The sequence below is a fragment of the Chelmon rostratus genome, chromosome 21 (genome assembly GCF_017976325.1).
Source record: "Chelmon rostratus isolate fCheRos1 chromosome 21, fCheRos1.pri, whole genome shotgun sequence".
NCBI classification, from domain to species: domain Eukaryota; kingdom Metazoa; phylum Chordata; class Actinopteri; order Chaetodontiformes; family Chaetodontidae; genus Chelmon; species Chelmon rostratus.
Genome location: NC_055678.1, coordinates 6,634,497 through 6,654,404, shown reverse-complemented (window position 1 = coordinate 6,654,404; position 19,908 = coordinate 6,634,497). Strand labels below are relative to the sequence as shown.

The 19,908-nt window shown below is 41.6% G+C and overlaps 1 protein-coding gene across 7 annotated transcripts in view; it reads right to left on the bottom strand.

Annotated features, from left to right (window-relative positions):
• The window catches only part of LOC121624453 (ankyrin-3-like), a 139,966-nt gene that overhangs the window by 16,793 nt on the left and 103,265 nt on the right, over positions 1–19,908 (bottom strand). For 4 of the 7 annotated variants that reach the window (XM_041962097.1, XM_041962099.1, XM_041962101.1 and 1 more), the window contains 10 exons: positions 18,968–19,192; positions 13,997–14,151; positions 13,097–13,308; positions 12,760–12,967; positions 11,761–11,857; positions 11,441–11,669; positions 10,205–10,330; positions 9,234–9,356; positions 8,703–8,729; positions 8,000–8,081 (listed from right to left, as the gene is read on the bottom strand). In XM_041962097.1, the coding sequence (XP_041818031.1) occupies positions 8,000–8,081; positions 8,703–8,729; positions 9,234–9,356; positions 10,205–10,330; positions 11,441–11,669; positions 11,761–11,857; positions 12,760–12,967; positions 13,097–13,308; positions 13,997–14,151; positions 18,968–19,192 (1,484 nt within the window). The remainder of the gene's footprint in view (positions 1–7,999; positions 8,082–8,702; positions 8,730–9,233; positions 9,357–10,204; positions 10,331–11,440; positions 11,670–11,760; positions 11,858–12,759; positions 12,968–13,096; positions 13,309–13,996; positions 14,152–18,967; positions 19,193–19,908) is intronic. The other 3 variants (XM_041962098.1, XM_041962100.1, XM_041962103.1) reach the window with 1 other exon arrangement.

Below are 19,908 nucleotides of genomic sequence, written 5' to 3'. Positions count from 1 at the left end.
CTGATGGTGTATTACTCAAATAGTTGTGTGTCTTGCTTGATGCATTAAAATTAGAATAATCTGAATAGTTTGAGGTTAGAGAATAAGAGCTATCTACATTTGTCCCTGAGGTTACATCATTAGAACCATCAAAGATGTCTGGTATTCTGTATTCAGAACTACTATTTGAAGTATTTGGGGTTTTATCACATGACAACTTGAATCCTGTTCTAAAAGTGGAGAATTTAGGCTCAGTGTTGGAAGTTGAGTCTCTGCATGTGGTGTAACTTCCAGTCACATTTGATATTTCTAACTGGACAGTAGTAGTCTGAATGGGGACTTGAGGGACTGTTAAGGTATCCTGAGTATCAAACTGATCCCTGTGTTGTGAGGAGGCATCTACCTCCGGGTCCCTGACCCTGTACCTGCCCGCCGAGTAGTAATGCTCACCAATCTGAAAAAACTGGAGTCTCTCCTCCACCATGTCCCTCTTGCTCATGTCAATCGCACCACTGCGTGTCATCTCAAACATCTTCCCTTCATGGAAGGGGAATGGGTTTGGCTCGCTCGTTGGCGTGCTATCGTCTGTTGGTGTTCGGGCTGGGGTAGTGTCTGGTGTTGTGGCCTGAGACTGGTCATCCACTGCCAGTCCAAAAGGCTTAGGCTCACCATTGCTTTCCCGCGTCCCTCCCATGTCAACGACCTCATCTTCTCCACCTTTACAGGGCCAAGGGTCAAAGTCCAGGCCTTTGGTGGCAACAGTCTTAAAAGGAGAGTTAAACTCTTCTTCTAACTTGTAACTAAAGTAAGTGTCTGAAAATCCTTCTTTATCTGAGTGTTTTTGTTCCTCACTCTTAGCGCCATCCTTACTGACACCATTAGGTTTTTCACCATTTGATAGAGTATCTTTTTTGAAAGTGTCCTTTTGACTCTCCTCTGGGGTTTTCTCCTCTTCAATAACTTCCAGTTTGGTTGGGGGAAAAGAGCGGTCAGTGGACCTGAATGTGTCTGTTGCCCACACATCCCTCCGACTGTCTGGAAGACCAAACAGCCGTAAATCTGCCTGCTCACACAGGCCATCATCCTCATCCTGAAGTTCATATCCATCTAGTGAGTCTATCTCTGTTGCATCTGTATCATGAGAAAATTCAGCCGTTGTGGCTATTGAACAGTCTGTTATTGACTGGTCATTTCCATTTTGTTCATATTCATAGTCCTCGCCTTTGCCATTAGAACCTTTAGAGCCACTGGAACCATTGGAGCCGTTGGTCCCACCATTAGGTTCTTTGTTGTTTCCATTTTTGTCATGTTTTTTGGATTTAGATGCCTTTTCCTTCTCCTTCTTCTTCTCCTCCTCCTCTGGAATTTTGAACGTAAATTTCTTACAAGGAATTGGTTGGAAGATTGACTCATCCTCTTCTTCCGCCTCGTCATCATTTGATTGACTGTCATCTGCCCCAGGGAGCACTGGGGTAGGGGGTTGGATGCGTATAATTGGCTCAGTTAGCAGATGCTTGTCATGTTCTTCCTGTAAGTTAACCTCCATCATTTCTGTCTCAGTCTCTGAAGAGGCACAGGAACCTTTTCTTTCTGGATCTGAAATTTCTGAAGAGTCCAGAGGAGGGGGGGGGGGGAACTCAATATATGCGATACCTTTGTCCTTTGAGACTTCTTGCTGCTCCTGGCCTGTCATTTCATCATGTCTGCCATCACCTGTTGTTTCTTGCTGGTTTAAATTATTACTTAATTCTTGCTGGTTATCATTCAGCTTTGTTTCTTCCTTATTAGCATTAGCAAGGTCTACTTGGATGGCATGAACACTAGTTTTGCCTTCCGGCAGGGCCTCTCTAAAAGAGAAAACAACTTTGCCATGGCCATCTTCCTCTGATTCTTCAGATACTTCCATGATGGGGCTGGGTTTCCCTGGCATGAATCCCATAAAGCAATCAGGGGTCCTAGATGTGAGATCATAGCTGACCTCCTCAGAGCTGGGGGTCTCTGGTGTAATGGGGCTTTTCCCTGAGCTATCTATGAAAGAGACTTGTTCTAATGTGTCATCATCAGGGCTTATGGGGCTGAGTGCTGAGTTTGATTTCTGTTTGACTGTGTACAATGTCCCTTTGGCCTCCCTCTCTGCCTGCCTCCCCACTTGGACACTGACATAAACAGGTAATGTTTTGATGCCCTTGAAATTCTCTTTGGTTGTTATAGCAGCTGGAGGGGTTATAACTTTCTCCAGTGTTTCTCTAGGGCTGGGAAGGTTATTGGAGTTGGAATCTTTGGGTGCATTATCTAGAATTTCAAATGTCAGATTTTCATCTGTTTTCACTGGGGTTGTCTCAAGACTTGTCTGTATTTTGCTCTTAGATAATGTAGGTATCTGTGAGGGTTTAGTTATTGTCTGTTTCTTTGTGACGTCATTATCCAAACTAGAAGACGATCTTACAGGAATTTGGGATTCTGTCTTTTTTCTGAGGTTTTTGTTTAATGGTTCTTCTGTGTCCTTTCTTGACACCTCTACTATTACTTCTTTGGAAGAAGACTCACTTTTTGTGAGTTCTTGGTACCTTTTAGCATCACTGTCTTTCTGTATTAGTCTAGTAGTATCATGAACAACAGGTGTCTGAACTTTCTGTCCTTTATTGCTTTCTTTAATTTCCTGAGTAACACTGGAATTGATATCTTTCCCTTTAGTCGTTGCTTTGTGAGCCCCAGTTTCACTCATTTGCTTTTGCAATGAGGCCTCTGGGATGTTTTTGTTTGGCAGCTTTTCTCCTGTATGTTTTGGGGCTTTAGATGCCGCTGATATTACAGCTGGTTTACTGCTGTCTGTGGTAGCACATATGTCCTTATCAACATCCTTTTTCGGACTTCTTTCTTCTGATGTTTCAGATAATTTCGATGCTTTTCCTCCTGCAAAAAACTGATAAACAGGAAGTTTGCTCTCCTGCAGTTTCTTTATTGAAGGTTTTGGCTGCACTGGAGGAGGAATTTTGGTTGGACTAGATTGACTTTGTTTCTGAGCCTCAGATTCAAATTTCATTCTCACAGCACTGACTTTGGATGTCGATTTTACGTGAGCGGGAGAAGAGGGTGCTGACTCACTGGTTTTAGTTTGTTGTTTAATTTTATCCTCATTAACATGAGAGAGCATACTTTTCTGGGGACTGCTTGGTAAGCTAGAGCTCTTCTTTTCAGTTGTGGTGGTACTGCCAAATATTTTACCAACAGAAGGCTCCCTGAGTTTGCTTTTACTGAAGCCCTCTTCCCCTGCTTTAGATTTCTGCTGTGTTTTCTCAGGACTGCTGCAAGCTGAGCTAGGCCAGGACCTGGGTTCCTTTGGCTCTCGTCTCACAGGCTTTTTCTCAGGAGACTGCAGCTCATCATTGAGCTTTTCTGTTTTGTCACGGAAGAACTGTGATACCTCACTGAGTTTTTCTTCAGCTTCCTTCACTGTTTGGTCCACCCTATCCTCATAAAGGAGTTTATCCCTGCTCCTGTCATGTTTATCCTCTGTAAATCGCATCCAAACAGCATGTTTGGGACTGCCCTGTTCTGTGGAGTAATGAAGCACTGTCACTTTATCAAACTGAGATGGGTCATCCCTGTGCAAGAATTTACCAGATTTAGGCGAGCCCTCTTTTGATGACTTAGAAACAAACTCTCTTTTGGGACTTCCATGCTGCTGACTTATGCTCTCAGTGCCACGGCTACCACTGTCCTCAGAAACTAGGTGACGGTATTTGTCAGTCACCACTGCTGAGTCCTCTGTATCTGAGTGAGATGATGACACTTCAAGTTTCTCTGAGAGGAGCATTTTCTCAGCAAACCTGTATGACTCGCCTCTGATATCTGATAGCTCATCATCACAGTATTCTATGGAGTGCTGACTAAGTAGTTTCAGGGCTTTATATGAATCATCTGCAATTAGCTGGGCGGAACTTGGGCGACTGTCTTCCTCCTGTGACACTGGGGTGTTAACACGAGATGTTTCCAGGAAGGAGGGCAGGGATTCTTCGGCAGTAAGCTCCTCTTCCTCCTGTTGGGCCTCATCGTAGTCAGTAAGTTCCTTAATTCCATGGTCCCCTTTGTAGACATAAAGCTCAGGGTGTTTCTTGGTTTCCCTGATAATTACCTCAGTTGGCTCTGCTGTGCTATGGCCCTTTTCAATATGAACCTCGATAATCCTTTCGACTTTGGGTTTGGATTTAACGTCTCTGTCAAGAAATCTAGGAGTCAGCTCGTCACCTTTGACAGAATCCTGACTAGCTTTGTGTTCAAAAAGCCCTGCAAGTTCTTTAGATGGGTCCCTACCTGACTGAAAAGCTTTCATGATATCTCTAACTGACATACCCTCCTCTATCATCTCTGTGCCATCAGTCAGTTGAGGCTTGTGATAAACCATTCTAGTGGTAGTAGTAATATGGGTTTCCTCTTTAAGACACACACTTTTGTTCATCATGGAGTCCTCATCTGGCATTTTCATCTGTAAAGCTTTGATGGAGCTTGCTGAAGCTGTATCTGGCTCTATAGATGGAATAGGAGATGCAGCTTCGTCCATGAGTACAGGCTCACCAAGATCATCAGGCTGCTCATAGCTCCTAATATGGACCACTTCAGTCCTGGTCTCAGTTACGCAGGGCGGGATGGGTGAATCTGTGAATAAAGGCTTTGGTCCTGTACTTTCTGCACTCTGAGGAGCAGAGGGCGTCTTTTCGCTTCTGGTCTCAAACCCGCTGTCTGACAGGGGACTTTTATCCTGTTCATGAGACAGGTCCTCAGGTGATTCCAAAATAGTGTCTGTCCCCTGATATGATTCAGCAAGTTTGCTTAGGTCCTTCTCTGATGGAGACCTAAGCATGCCTGAGACTGGTGGAGGCATTTTGAGTTTGTGCTCTTGTATCGACATAGATGGTTTGAGAACACGTTTCTGTTTCTCTTCCCCTTCTCTTTTTGCCTCCTCCTCGTACCTACATTTTAATTCTGCCATTTTGGAGAGAGAGCTAGCACCAATGTCATTTGTTAAAAAATCTACCACTTTAGCCAACTCCAAATCTTTGCTTGACATGGACTGGTGCTTGAGCAGGAGTCTGTTTTCATCAAAAGGAGGGTAAAAGTCAGAGAGGGCATTTCTTTGTGCCTCCTCAATCTCATCTTTAGAAAATTCTTCCCATTCATCTTCTGAGGCTTTCTCTTTACCCGCAATGGCCTTACCTTCACTCATGATATCTTTCTGTAATATCTCACTGACTTTCACTAAATCTTCTTTTACTTTCTCCACTAGAGTAAATGGCTCCTCGTCCTCTAACTTGGTCTCTTTAGGAGTGCCAGTCTGTGATGTTTGGACAGTCTTAGCCGCTGTCTGTGTGTCTGTCTGAAGGATAGCGGTCATTCTGATCAGATCCTCTTTCATGTCTGCTACATCTTTTAGTATCTCCTGGTTGGACGTTGCAGTCGGGTGGATGATGGGCGGCGTGATAAATGGAGGGGATTTCAGTTGGGAATTTATTTTTGATGTCGTAACACAAGAAGACAAAGATGAAGAGGAGGGTGAGGCACGAGGAGAATCAGGCAGTGCCATTTTGAGAGACCCTGGCCCTGGTTTGATAGGGGTCTCTGGAATGACATTGACTAAGGAATATACAGGTACAGTCACTGTATTAGATGAGGCTGGCAAGCTGGAGGAGGCAGCTACAGATCTCAGAGAACCATAAGCAGAGCTTGCTGTTGCAGACCTACGCGAGGAGGACAGTGATCTAAGAGTGCCATAGCCAGACACAGAATGTGAGTCTATAGCTTCATTTATGGCTGCACTGACACCCGAGGTTGCTGCCTGGGTGGTGGCCTGGATCCTCTCCTGAAGGCTGCTACTTCTCTCTGAGAGATGGCGAGAAGAAGGGGAGGATGGCGTGGAGGAGGTGGATGGATATTTTATAGGCGAGACCGATCCGTTCATCATGGACAATTCTGAGGAAGCGATGGTTGTCTGCCCAGTTGAGGAGAGAGACGAGAGGGATGTCCTCCCTCCTCTGGATGAGAGTGTTGAATCTACAGAGGTTTTCAAAGAGGACAGACTGGAGATGCTTTTAACAGAAGAGAGGTTAGGTGCCCCCATATCTGTTGCAATTGTGGACCCAAGGGTGGTTTTAAAAGGCAGGTTAGAATTGTACATGTTGTAAGCTGTCTTTGGCGATGCTGGAGCAGTAATATGAGCTGATGACCTCTCTGGTACAGAGCCATTGGATATCGAGTGAAGTGGAGAAGTCCTTGATGTGTATACTGAAGCTAGGCTTTTGATAGATGCTGGATCTGTGGCAGGTTTACTTGGGCTTCCAGGTGACATAAGGCTGGCAGAACCCTGGACAGGGTACTGACCCAGCTGGACAACAGTTTTGATGGGTGAAGGCATAGTCCTGTAAGACCTGATGGGGGAAGTGGACACTGTGTCGCTAACTGATTTAAGTGGGGATGACGGAGTAGGTGCTGGTGGTGGAGCTCCCAGGGTGGATTTGATAGTTGCAGGGCATGCAGGTGATGGGGAGGAAAGGGGCCAGGTAGTTTTCAATGGAGAAGCAGCTGGTGAGCCTGCCGGTGAATCGGTAGAGGTGAGGGAACACCCCACTCCGACTGGCCTTGTTTGGCCAGGGACGGTAATAGGAGCAGTCGACCATGGTGGGTAAGGTCTGGTTGGAAAGACAGGTTTGTGAGGGTAACCAGTAGGCAGTGTTCTTGCTGTTGTGCTTCGCTCAACTGCTGTTTCTTCAGAGGAATTTGTAGAAATAATGATAAAGAAGGAATGGAAAAAAAAATCAAAAGAATGTGGAATAGTAAAAGTAAAAGAAAATTATGTCGGGGAAGGAAAAGGAAGAAAACATGTGAAAGAAGAAGAGATCAGAGGAGGAAGAGTTGGTCAGTGACGCAGTCCTGGTATCAAGTAGGGAAAAACAGCAGTTTTATGAAGTGCCGAGATAAGATATTTGAGTGTTGATTGAAGATGGAGTTGTGAAAAGAAACAGTTGTGATCCTGCGTGTTTCAGGATTGGGAGATGACCCAAACAACAACAACAGCAATAACAACATAATGATTAAACTGAACAAAGCACATAGAGCAGCAAAGTAAAATTCCAAAGACGATGGCGTAGACTAGCGATTGACAACATAAAAATGGCAAGACAAATGCACCAGGATTAACACAAAAACAACTTCTCTCTTTGGACTTCAGATGCTCTAAAACCACATATGGATTCTGGCTCTAATTTCAGTCCGCTTTTTAAAGTGCCTTTTATCTGTTTGGTCCAAAAAGTATTTAAGGACAGATTCCTCAAAGACAATTTAGACATAATGGTACAATAGAGCCAAGGGCTGCAGAAGTTTCCATTTTCCTTTCATAATCTAACAAACAAAATATGACAAAATGTGTTTTCCAAGACGTATGTTTTGGCCCATTTTGTCATGCAAGATCGATAGAATTGGTTACAAGCAGAGACTGTGACAAACTGAAAAGAAACACCTGAAAGAAATTACAAACTCAAGACCTCCAAACATGCATTTTTGTCCCACAAAAAGCTGCTACACCATCACAAAGTCAAAAAGAGCTTTAAACTCAGAGGGGACAAATAAAAATAAATACAATTTTACTTTGACCTTCCCAAATGCCTACAACATTGTGTTGGTAAGCCAAAGAAAATTTTTGATGCATTTGGACTTGTAAAACTCAGCAGTGGACATCAACCAAACAAACCCAGAAGAAGTACAACTCACAACGTGGGCAAGCACAGCACAAAAACTTAAAAACCACTGACTGAACCATGCAAAAATATGTACCATGTTGTAAACAAGCATGTGAACAGTGCATGTTATGTAGGATGAGAAATATGCATTTATTACATTAAGTCACATCTATGTATAAACTGATCACGCATTTTACAGGTTAATTAAATTGTTAATAAGCTAACTTATCCACGAAAATTGCCATTATTATAGTCATCAAAGGGTTTGTTAGTGAAAATGTCAAACTCACTCAGTGCAGGCTCGGCCAGATAGCTGTAGCGCTTACGTAAGGCTAGGGATGCAAAGGTATGACGTCGCTCTGGCTTTTCAGTCTGCAACAATAGCAAACAACACATCAGTTCTAGATCACCCTACATTGTATAATGCTGCCAAATGAGCAACATTTGGAGGTTAGAATGTAAAATTAAAGCAAACCCAATAGTCTGCATTAGTTTGTATTAACATAAAAACAAAGCCCATATTTAACAGTTGAACAACACAGCAGCAAATTCTCCTTTAAGAGTATTCACTGCACTTCAATCTTCTAAGTACTGATAGCGCTACTTACAATAAGTGTTACTATGCGACGCTAGTAACATTAGCTTGAGTTAGTCATGATAAAGCTACAGTCTCTAAATTACAAGTACTTAAAAGTACAAATAATCAGTTTTAAGGTTAAATCTTAATAGTCAGCACTTCTAAATTTCAAAGCCACTTGTATCACATACTGTAGAGCGGAAGGGATAAGGATTGGACATAGAACAAATTGTTTTTTATATCTACAATATATCATGCAAAACTGAGCAGCTGAAGGTTGCTCTGAACAAGGAAAGCTCGTACTGCCCTTGTCGAAGCGGAAAGAATAAGCTATGATGAACAGAGCGGGGCCACTAAGCAGGGCCGCTATAGATCTAGCGCAGAGGACAGCAAATGGTGGGGAGGGTGTGGTTTACCTCATCCTCGGCATCTGACTCCATTTCCTGGTTCCCAAGATGCATTGCAGAAACAGGGGTAGTAACATAATGGAAAGCAGGGGGAAAAGAAACATCAGGGTGTGAAAAAGGAGTGATTGACAGAAGCTCAAACTCAGAAGAGAAGCCACTTCAGCAAATGAAAAAACAGACTGAACAAACACAAAAAAGGATAAAGCGCCAAGACTCAGTAGCAAAAACAACAAATGAACCACAAAAAGCCAGCCTGATAATTAAAAAAAAAGCCTGTTGCACGGAAGCCCTCAGCCAAAAGCATCCAAATCAAAAGGCAGGTAGGAACAAAATGAAACAGCCAATGGCGAGAATCCACTGCAAAGATAACCAATATATGTAAAAGAGAAGCTTGAAACAGATAAAAGACACAGTGGCGGCAGTTTGGCCAAAGTCTTTCTCTGTCTTTCATCTATCAGTGTTATTGGGGCCGAAAGTACCCTAACCATGATTATGGTTATGGAGGTGACAACAGAGAATGGTGACTTCACGCTACCTTACCTTTTTCACTGCAGGGAGGGTGATGTTCAGGTTGCACACAGCAGTTTGTGGGAGGCCTTTTGCGGCCTTACACTCTTTAAGGAACGTAAGACGACCGCAGGGCTCCTGGCTGGGATCTCTCACCTAGAGAGACAACATTGCTTCTTTATGTACCTTGTTCCGTTAGAAGGTGGTAGCGAGTAGTGATGTACTGCAATGTGAATAGGTATGTCGACACTGTACACTTGAGTATTATCTCCAAATGTGTACAACCCTGATTCCATTCAGTTGGGATACTGTGTAAAACATAAATAAAACAAAATGTGATAACTTGACATATACTAAATTGAAAACTGTGCATAGCAATATATTGAATACAGTTTGTGACCTCATCAGCTTCATTGATTTTTGTAAATATGTGCTTATTCTGAATCTGATGCAGCAACATGATTAGTGACGAACAGCCCTATTTGTACATACTGTTAGACACATGTGGCCCTGCTGCTGCAGTTCTAATTAGTTGTGTCGTGATAAAGTGGTCCCTGATCTAGTTCACACGCAGCAAGGAGAGTTTTCATGATAAGAGAGCACCAAGTGATACAAGACGATTGATTAAAGAGAACATGACGTTAATGGGTCGATCAATCACATGAGGTTATTTAGCAGTGGCAAAGGGAACTAGGTTATCCCCTGTGGACTTGGTTCATGGTATTGGAAGCAAACGTGAAAAGTAGGGCAGCAAAGGGGAATAGTGCTGAAACAATCATGACTTTGGATAGTATTTTAACAGCAACAAAGGTGTACTGGCTGCTGTTTTTCCAGCATTGTGTCTTGTATCCTTTTGTACTCAGTTACAGTGTGACACCCTCGCTGTAGCCTCAGTAACTTTCAACTTTTTTTTTTGCCATGTTGATTGATAGATCTTCCAGCTCCACACTTCACCCTGACAAGGAGGTGTTGTAGCAATGTGGATGACAGAGTCTATGTAGTACCTTGACACAGAAGGGCAAACGGTTCTCCTTGAAGGCGTAGAAGTTAAGAACTAACTGCTGACCAGCTTTAGTCAGAGGAGCCAAGTTTCCATAGCAGTCCACATAGATGGGCCTGCCCTCCAGCACCTGAGAGCACATCACAAAGGTGAGAGCAGTCACATGCAGCAACAAAATGCATCACTCGCTGCTACAGAATTATCATTTTTCAGAAGTGTTCATGATTAGGTCTGCGTGGAACAAACTAATACGAGCACAAGCACATACGAATATTTTAATTTCCTGCTTCTATTCTCAGCCCTTTTCCTTATATCACTGGTTCCCAACCTGGGGGTCCTGAGCCCTGCTAGGGGTTGCCATAGCTTCACGGTGGATCACGAGGCCTTACTGATTTCAAGGGGTGTAAAAACACTTTCCTCACGGGAAAATAATCTGATTAAAATGCATCCAATTTGCTTGTTTTACACAAGCTTCTTGCACGCATTGTGTTTACTGTTTGGGTTGATTGTACTGTTTATCTGTACTGGTATTGTTACACATTAATATGATATGAAATATCCATAACATATGTCACTTAGTCAGGTGTCGTCAGTTTACTGAATGATAGAAAAGGAGTCCCTTGAGAAAAAAGTTTGGGAAACACTACATGATAATACAAAGGTTGCAGCTCTGACCCTTGCCTTTGTTGCCTTTGTAGTTATGCTCCTGACTTATAATCTAAGCTTAATGTACCACTGCAATAACTTTAATGCACCTAAACACTTTGAAATGAATGCTTTTAAACATAATCACAAGTGACACCGCTGCTGTGTTAATAAACTCTATATTCAATAGATTAGAATAAATTCAATGATGTACCATGAAGGCACTGAAAAAAGAGATCTTAAGATCCAGTGGTCTGACAGCTAAATTAAGATCAGTTTACTTGATACAATCCATGTACAAGAACTTTGTGCACTTATACTCTTGACATATAGCCACATAATATAGGTTAATTATAACAGTTTTCACACAGAGGATAGAAAGCATTTGCACAAAATTGCATGCAAACAATAATAATAATTAAAAGTTGTGTATCATTTTAAAACACTTCAATCTATTAAAAAAAAAGATGTTGCAATAACCTATTATGATCCTGAGAGGGGGCCTGATTACTAAAGAATTTTGGATACTGCTTCAAAACACCTAAAGCTCACATTTTGACAGGATTATAATAATATCCAACCAATAATTATGTACCTCTATGTCTTTGCTCCTGGCCACCTCCTCAAAGTTCTCCTGCTGCTCCAGGGTCTTATCCACCTTGTCGTCCGTCATGCAGAAGCACCTCAGTCTGGACTCCACTGGGTCATTCATCTTAGCAAACACCACAAACTTGGCCATGTAGGGCACACAGATCAGCTCCCTGTATAGCTGCGTGGCCAAGCCCACCGTTTCTGGAATCTGGTGGCAGTCTGCTAACCAGAATCTGCACAGGTGACACACAAAACGATTTACATTCACAAACATTCCCAAACACTAGCTCCTTTGCAAAATGTAGTGTGTGTAGAGGGTCTCACCTGGCAGAAACATTGGTGGTGAAGGAGACGCAGTCATTGACGAAGGTCAGAGGAGTTGTGCCGGTGATGTCTTCCCACTGTGCCGGGGATGTACCGCCTGGTAGAGATAGGAAACACCAAACATCCCGAAGATTATTTTCAATTTCATTCACACATTTCATCTAATGTAAGGAGAACATGGAGGGACATTTTATAAGAGACACATATGACAGAAGTCATCATATTTCCTTTTCACACGCTATTCTAGTTATGGGTTGAATAAGAAGAAATTGGGTAAGATTTGACGTTTCTTGACACATACAGTAACAAGCTTGATTAAGATTTTAGATTTAAATTAAATGTCCCCTCCTGACATGTTTTATGGAAAATTCTATGCTTTAAATAATCAGTATTGTATTTGTGTGTTTTTTATTCTCACAAAAAAGTTCAATTATCGAGTTAAAAACTGATCCAAATTACATCTATTCCCTCAAATGACTCATTGCTGTCTGTTCTGACAACACACAACAGTTAAAATAAAAAAATATGCAGACCTTAAAGCGGCTCATGTCACTTTTAAAATAGAGCGAATAGAGTCAAGTCTAACAAATCATTTAGAAAATAGTTTGTAAGCAATTTTCTGATGTATTCTCTAGCTCATAACCATAAGCATCATAAATACATGTCTAACGCCAACTTTAACTTAGGGGGCCGTAAAGAGACAGCAGCCTAAACGGCTTGTTTCAAATAGAGGATGAACTCAGGGGATGCAATAAGTGCCAAAAGGGATTTCTTTGAACCATAAATCATGCAAAGCTACTCTAATGGAGTCACAATAAAAACAGGGTGCTGGAAATGAGCATAATTGGTCCCCTATAACCCTTAAACATCCCTTTGAAAGAAGACAAAATTTCCTTATTTTCAAAAAAGTGTCACTCAAATTGTTCCTCACAAGGATGAATGTACCAAATAATAACCACACACACACACGCACGCACACACACACACACACACACACACCTGTAATGCTACAGAGGAGGCGGAGACATGGAGTACAGTCTCCTTTGTAGCCGTTGGTAAGCCCCTCCCCTGAGAGGGGTGGGACCGGGATTGTCATGGTGATGGGCTTGTGGAACTTCCTTCTTCTGGGCTCCACGGTAACGATGGGGCTGAAGGTTGCTCGGTTACCCAGGATCTTCTTCACAGTCTCGTCAGGTACTGGCTGGGCCTGTCAGAGAACAGGTGAACACTGATCAGTGACGTGTGTTTCATTTATGTGGATTTTTGTCCTGCATGTACATTTGTGTGTATTGCTTATATCGCCCCGTGAGAGAGAGAGTTGAATAAAACATCTCACCTGCAGTCCAACTTTGATCTTCTTCGTTAATGCCCCCTCGGGGAAGGAAGCTTGAACCAATGGGACGCTCTGGCTGCACAGAGTCCCGCCCTCTGGTCCCATCTGATTGGTCTCCTGCCTGATGCGAGACACGACAGCAAAGTACTGTGGGAAGTCCTTGGTGATGATGCGGCAGATTCTCTTCCTCTCCAGCTCATCAGGACTGTCCAGTTCTACAGAGAAGGAGAGTACACAGATCAATCAATCACAATCATAAGTGGTTTATTTTCTAAACCTACAGAAACGGCTCAGCTCAGAATCTAGTATATTTTACTTGCTTTAATTACCTTACTTAACTTTTATTAAATTTTTAATTTTGTAACTTGCATTGTAAAAAAAAATCTGCATTAGTTTCATTAGTGTTATTATAACTATATTTATTATATATTATGACTTATTTGATTTGATTTAACTTTATTTTGATTTATGGGTCATAAAGAAAGGGAACAACTAAAAAACAGTCATGGTTTACTGGGGTAACTGGGGTACTGGGTATTAATGCGTCTTAATGTTGCAGATATTACAAAAGCTACATGTCTGTTCAGCCACTCTTGTGATGGATCAGTCAGGACTCAAGATCCTGCAATCCTCCACCTACCAGATCTGACCCAGGGACAATGAGAATGAAGGGCTGAAGGCATTACGATACATAGACTGAACCCATTTTCTGTCAGTATAATTGATAAGATGCTGTAATCACACATGATTCTACACATAGTGGGCTTTAAAAACACTTACAGGTGTGTATCATTTTAAATCGCAAGATGACAAGACTTTAAGTGTTTAAACTTGCATGGCTGCCACTATAAGACAAAGTTTGGGCCAAATAATTAAAGAAGGAAGTCAAAGCACGTGCTTTACCTTCATCCATCCCACAGAGGAGCTGATTGAGGTCGTCAGTCTTGTAGTCGTACAGATGCTCCTTCCAGGATTCTCCGTTCTCGCTGCGCAGGAGGATCAGCTCTCTCTCCTGGCCCCGCATCGAGCCAAAATGAGGGATCTCCACTATCACAGGCCTAGTGAGGTACATGTCATGGAAAAACTGCTCAATAATCATACTTTATTAATTTAAATGACAAACAGCAATTAAACCTAAATTAATTCTACCATTTGTCTTAAAAGTTGATGTAGACTAGATAAGAGAAGGTGGTTTAGTTCTTTACAATGACAATGATAGTTGATTGATTGAGTAGATAATGCATAAATAAACCTGAAGTTCAAATGATGGAGGACACAGAGGGCTTCTCTTTAAGCATATGCAGGGGATCAACACTAATAAAGGTGGAATTAATTGATTCATCACAAATAAAGTGAAATATGGATAAGGAACAGTGAAGGACACTGGTCTTAAAAACACACTGTGCAGGTAGGTATGAACTCCGATGGCAGTGTTGCTTCATAATGACAGCTGTGGCAGTGCTGCAGTTCGATGGGACATTCACAGAGCATGGCATAGCTTGGCATGACTTGATAGGACACAATGAAATGGAATGAGGAGCGGGAGGAGAAAGCTGCACAGCCCTTACTCAAACAAGTCATGCTGGCAACACAAGAGAGGGGGATGAACGTACTCTAGCCTGAGGACATGTTTTTCAGTCACTCAGAGTAGAAAAAGACAAAAATAACCACTATGGGGGTATTAGAGGAACTATATTCATTGATCATTCTCTTGAAAAAATCCTGTAAAAGTAAAAAAATGACTCTTTCTGTTAATTAGAGTACTGTTTTTTCAGTCAGCTTCTTCCTGTGAGTGTAGAACTGATTATATGTTGAAGAAATTTAAAAATTAAATGACATTACATTAAACTCTATAATCTGCAAAACTTTACCTTTTCAAATAACTTAATCACGTTTTAAAAGACGGCAAGATACAGTATGTTTGACGATATCCTTTATTTTATTTACCGCTTTTCACAAACACAGATCTTCAACATAAGTCACAAGACTCTGCTGCTTTTTGCTTAATGTTTCGATCGCATTCTGGGTGTTTTTTCCGACAAAGGACTGAGCAGGAACCGCTAACACACTCTGCTAACTCTTACGATTCCTGGCCAGAATTTCTATTTTACTACTAATTGCATGTTTCCGATTTTTATCAAATGATGAAATTCTTCAGATCACAAAAAGATAAAAATTTTAAAAAAATTAAAAAGCAAGTAATTTCAGCTGTGTTAAATGAATGTTTGCTAACTTAAGCTAACGTTACTCCACACAGAACTTTCACATCCAGACTGTGAATCAATCGTGGATCGATCAAAAATGAGTGCTGTCTTGTTTGCGAATGTTTGATTCAAAAGAACAAATCTTCTGTTGACGAATTTAACTGAATCACCCTTTAGGGTGTGTTCAAGGCAGCAAATACACAGCTGACTCGAGCTGCTCACGTTTAGCTGCAATGATTCTATAACATTGGTCTTGGATTGCAATCCAGATATACAGTGTGACATTATCTAGATTGATATTAACACATAGGCTAATGCACACACAAGCACACACAAACACACATTACATTATACACTCACTGAATGGAGTGTGCGCTGCTCTCTGCCTCTCATTCCTTGAAGTCTCAAAGTAGGAATTCATATTAATTAATATTAATATAAAATATTCCATGTAATAATTAGGTGAAAATATACACACTACGTTATAGCAGCTTTCAGCTTGCAAACAGTATCTTTATCCAATGAAGTTCATTGCACAATTCTTCACAAGTGACCATTCTCAGTTTTTGAGCTGATTCAAATGATTCAATACACTCGAGAGAGCACAACACATTAATCAGCTGCTGGGTTAATTTCGAAATGTATTTTAGTTAATTCACAAGAGAGGCTTTTGCTTTTGTTCCTTGACCTGTGCTCTTCTCACTGAATTGAAGTGGATGACGCTCTTCCAGGTTAAGAAAAAGGTGACATCACGTGTTTTTCTGTGCACAAATCAAGAATAATAATGTGATGACCGTTGGGCGGTTTGGAGAACTTTGATTGTCGCTTGTTCAATCACAGAATTTTATATAAACAGTTCATCTTATAATTTATAGTTTTATAAAGAAAAATCTTAACAATCAATATTGTAAGGTGACAAAATTACAATAAATCACACACCCACTGAGGCACAGTGTGTTTACTGCTTGTCAATAAGCATAATAAAACCCTTCTAAGCTGAACTGCAGCCCTGAAGTTTCACAGTACTGAAATGTGCTGTATTACATTGTAGAAGCACCTTTTCACACTGATATGGATCAGTACAACTCTTTCTACTGATGGCTCTGGTAATTTATTACACAAAAACACTGTGGGATGACATAAAACTGATCTCAAAGGTGAAGTAAAGTAACAGCGGTCATGGGAAGCAGGATGATGCTCGGCTTGAGGAGGAAAAGGCTCATGCCCAACAAGCGCAGTCCAGTCCAAACAGCCAATCAAAACCTTTACTTTCAGTGACATCAGAAGCCCACTGAAAGTCTCTGAAATAAAAATACAATGGACTCTAAATGAAAGTGGCTGGAAAGTAACTGTAATGGATTCAAAGTTATATTGTGTAGTTTTAGGAAGAATTTAAAAATCTCAAATGTAAAAACTAAATTCTCTCCCTGGAGTTTAAATCCACTGTGCTGCGGTGGATCCATCATCCATCTAACTTTAAATACAAGTAAGCAGTAAGTCGTTGTCCTCCCCTCAAAAGCTTGTTTGTATCATCACTAAGTCATTGATTTCTTCCCAAAACTACATGGCGACCATGTAATAGTAATGCTGTATCCTAACAAATCAAAGCCAACGGAGATGGGTAAAATAATCCATCAGCATGAATCAGCCTCGGTCATGTTGTTTCTTTGGGAGTGGCGGGAGGTACAGAAGGGAGAGGAGCGAGGGGGAGTGGATGCTATATTTGGTTCCTACCCAACAAATCTAGTTCCTCTGGGTCCCAGCTGTAGCACTGGACTAACCAGGCTCTCGCTTTCATTAAGGGCTGGCAGCTTTCTGGGAAGATGTAGTTTACTGTGTCCGCAAGATAATGAAACACACACGCACCCACATACATACACAAAACACACACTTGCAAAGTCAGTAAAAGCACACACCACTGACTTCTAGCTTTGTATCAGTCATAAGATTTGTCTCTCCAGCGCTCTGGAGTGCATTTAGTGACAACAGGAATGACTCAGAGGTGTCACATTATCAGAGTTGCTGGTTGGTGTATTGGTTCGACCTAATGTTGATGAGTGGTGTTGCTGGTGTTTGCAAAAGAGACGAAACATGCCTGTACATCATCGATCTTTCTGCAATGTACACCACTACAGTATTTAGTAACGCAAATTATATCAGTATCATTGAAAGAGTAACTTGTGATGAGCAGGGGGACTTCAGGACCCAGCGACATCACTGCTGGGCGTGGTCACAGGTAACAGAGCACACTTCTGACCACACTCAACCACAGCCATCAGTGACGGTGGGTTTGCTCAGAGGTGGAACAGAGAGGGCAGCAAAACGCTGCTTTTCAGCCTGGTGTTAAGTTACTCTTTCAGTCATTTATCAAGCAGAAATACCAAAACAATTACAACTTACAGCTCCTCAAATGTGACCACATGCTGTTGTTTTTCAGTTTTCTTTTGATTTTATGATGGATATTTAGGTTGTTTTGGAGTAATCATTGGAAAAAAATATGCCATTTTTAGACACAGCCTTCAGCTCTGGAAAATTGCAATAAAGCATTTCCAGGAATTTTCTACTACATCATTGGTTCAGCACCGTTTTTGTTTGACATACAGCTACAGCCCTGACAGATTTGCTCAAGCACTCCTTCCATGGCACCACCGTCATGTTACAAATGAGTTTCTCTGAATTGATTTTCTCTCTTTTTGTCATTGTTTCAATAGGTTTGATCAAGTTTGTGTTCATACTGCTAACACTTTAGAGGTGGATGTTTCAGCCACTTCTCCAGCACTTTAATATATTAATTAAAACGTCTCTGCTTGCCTTCTACCTCGTTTTCAAGCATCGCTAACCACATCACGTGATGTTTAGGTGGTGCAGCTCACTCTGGTCTGTGGGAGAGGCGTCCTGTGCATCAAATCTGGTATTTTATTTGTTAACCAAATCAGAATTTCTATTTTTTCAGATTAGCACAGACACTGTTTCTATGTGCCCACTGGCGACTCCAGAGCTAACCTCTGGGTTACATGTATGTACCTCTGGTTGGAAATCACTGCACTAACTGATTGATCGTTTAATTGGAAAAAAACAATAACATTAACAATCAACAAAATTATGTAAATAAATCAGAAATTGGAGTTTGGAGCTCTGTTATAAACAACAGTATAAACTCCAGTGTAACATATATCTGTGTCTCATAGGTGTAATCTTTATCAACATGCAGATGTGTACTGTATGAAGCATTGTAATTCCAATCCACTTTAAATTAAACAGGTCATTAAAGCCTTGCATTCAGTTGAACCAAATCTCTGTCAGTTTTGTCGCGTTTTTTGACTTACAGTAGGAATGTATATAAAACTTTTATCACAATGTATTTTTAACAGTGTACATCTGTTAGTGATGTTGCCTTTACTTTGCCAAAGGCAAACACAGCTGGATTTGAGGCTTGAGGGTGAGCACACTGCAACAGTTACACTTAAACTGAAAATTAAACAGCAGGTATTCCACCTCAACATGCACATACACACATTCGCACTCTGAAATATAGACGCAGATGGCTGGAAATGGCGATGCAAGAAGCAGAAGGAAGGAGATGTCGAGTCACTCAACAAAAGTGAAGAAAAATAAGCAATTAAACAACAATATTGGAGCGGTTTAAAAAAATAATAATTAGACATCTTACCCGAGGAACTGAGCTCCTGCTGGACCGACCTCAACCAGTCGGCTGGCCAGGCCTTCTCCTTCCACCATTGGAGGAGGCGATGCCAGTTTGTGTCTCTTCACCAGTCGGCAGGTGATCCTGGTGGGCGCCGTGCACTTTCTGGGCGGGATGATGATGCGCATGCCGTTGTGACGACTCCCTCTCATGGAGCCGCCCCTGGCGTCGACCATGAAGCTGACCAGGAACCTGATGGAGAGCGAGAAAGAGAAAAGGAGGAGGAGGAGGAGACAAAGTGATAGAAGACAGAGACACAGCAAAGCAGAAAAGCAGAGAGCACAGAGACAGGAGAGTAGAAAGTGAGAGGAAAGTGAAAAAAAAGGAGCATGTGGGGAGAAAAAAAGATAACCAGAGGGAGAAGAGAGGATGTAGAAAAGGAATGGAATAAGAAGTAAAATACATATCAGTGTACAACAATATTGATGGAGAGAGAAGAGCTTTAGTTGAGGTGAGGTCCCTTCCCATGCTGTGATCCTCAAAACACATACAAAGTAAGTGTGAGCAAAAGAGAAAACAGATTAAGGAAGAAGGAAGAAAAGAAATGTGAAGAGTTTTCTGTGCTGGCAGTGGCTGCGTTTTAAAAAGAGATTCTGCAGCATCCATTTCCAGCAAATTCATAACCTTAAACGAATATTGTCTGATTCTCCAGAGGACATTATGACATTAAACGCTGCTATTTTGAATGAATCAGCCAAGATGCCAACACAGGAGCCTCCGGTGTCACCTGTGTTTTATCCTTATTAGACGGTAGTGTACTTCTGTGTGTAGCATATTCTGACTTAAAGAAGGAAATCACATAACACACACACTTACGCGCGCACACACACACCATGCAACTTGAGAACGAGATGTCATGTTAGTTTGTTTGTAGCTGTTGAACAAATGATGTGAATATAAATGTCATT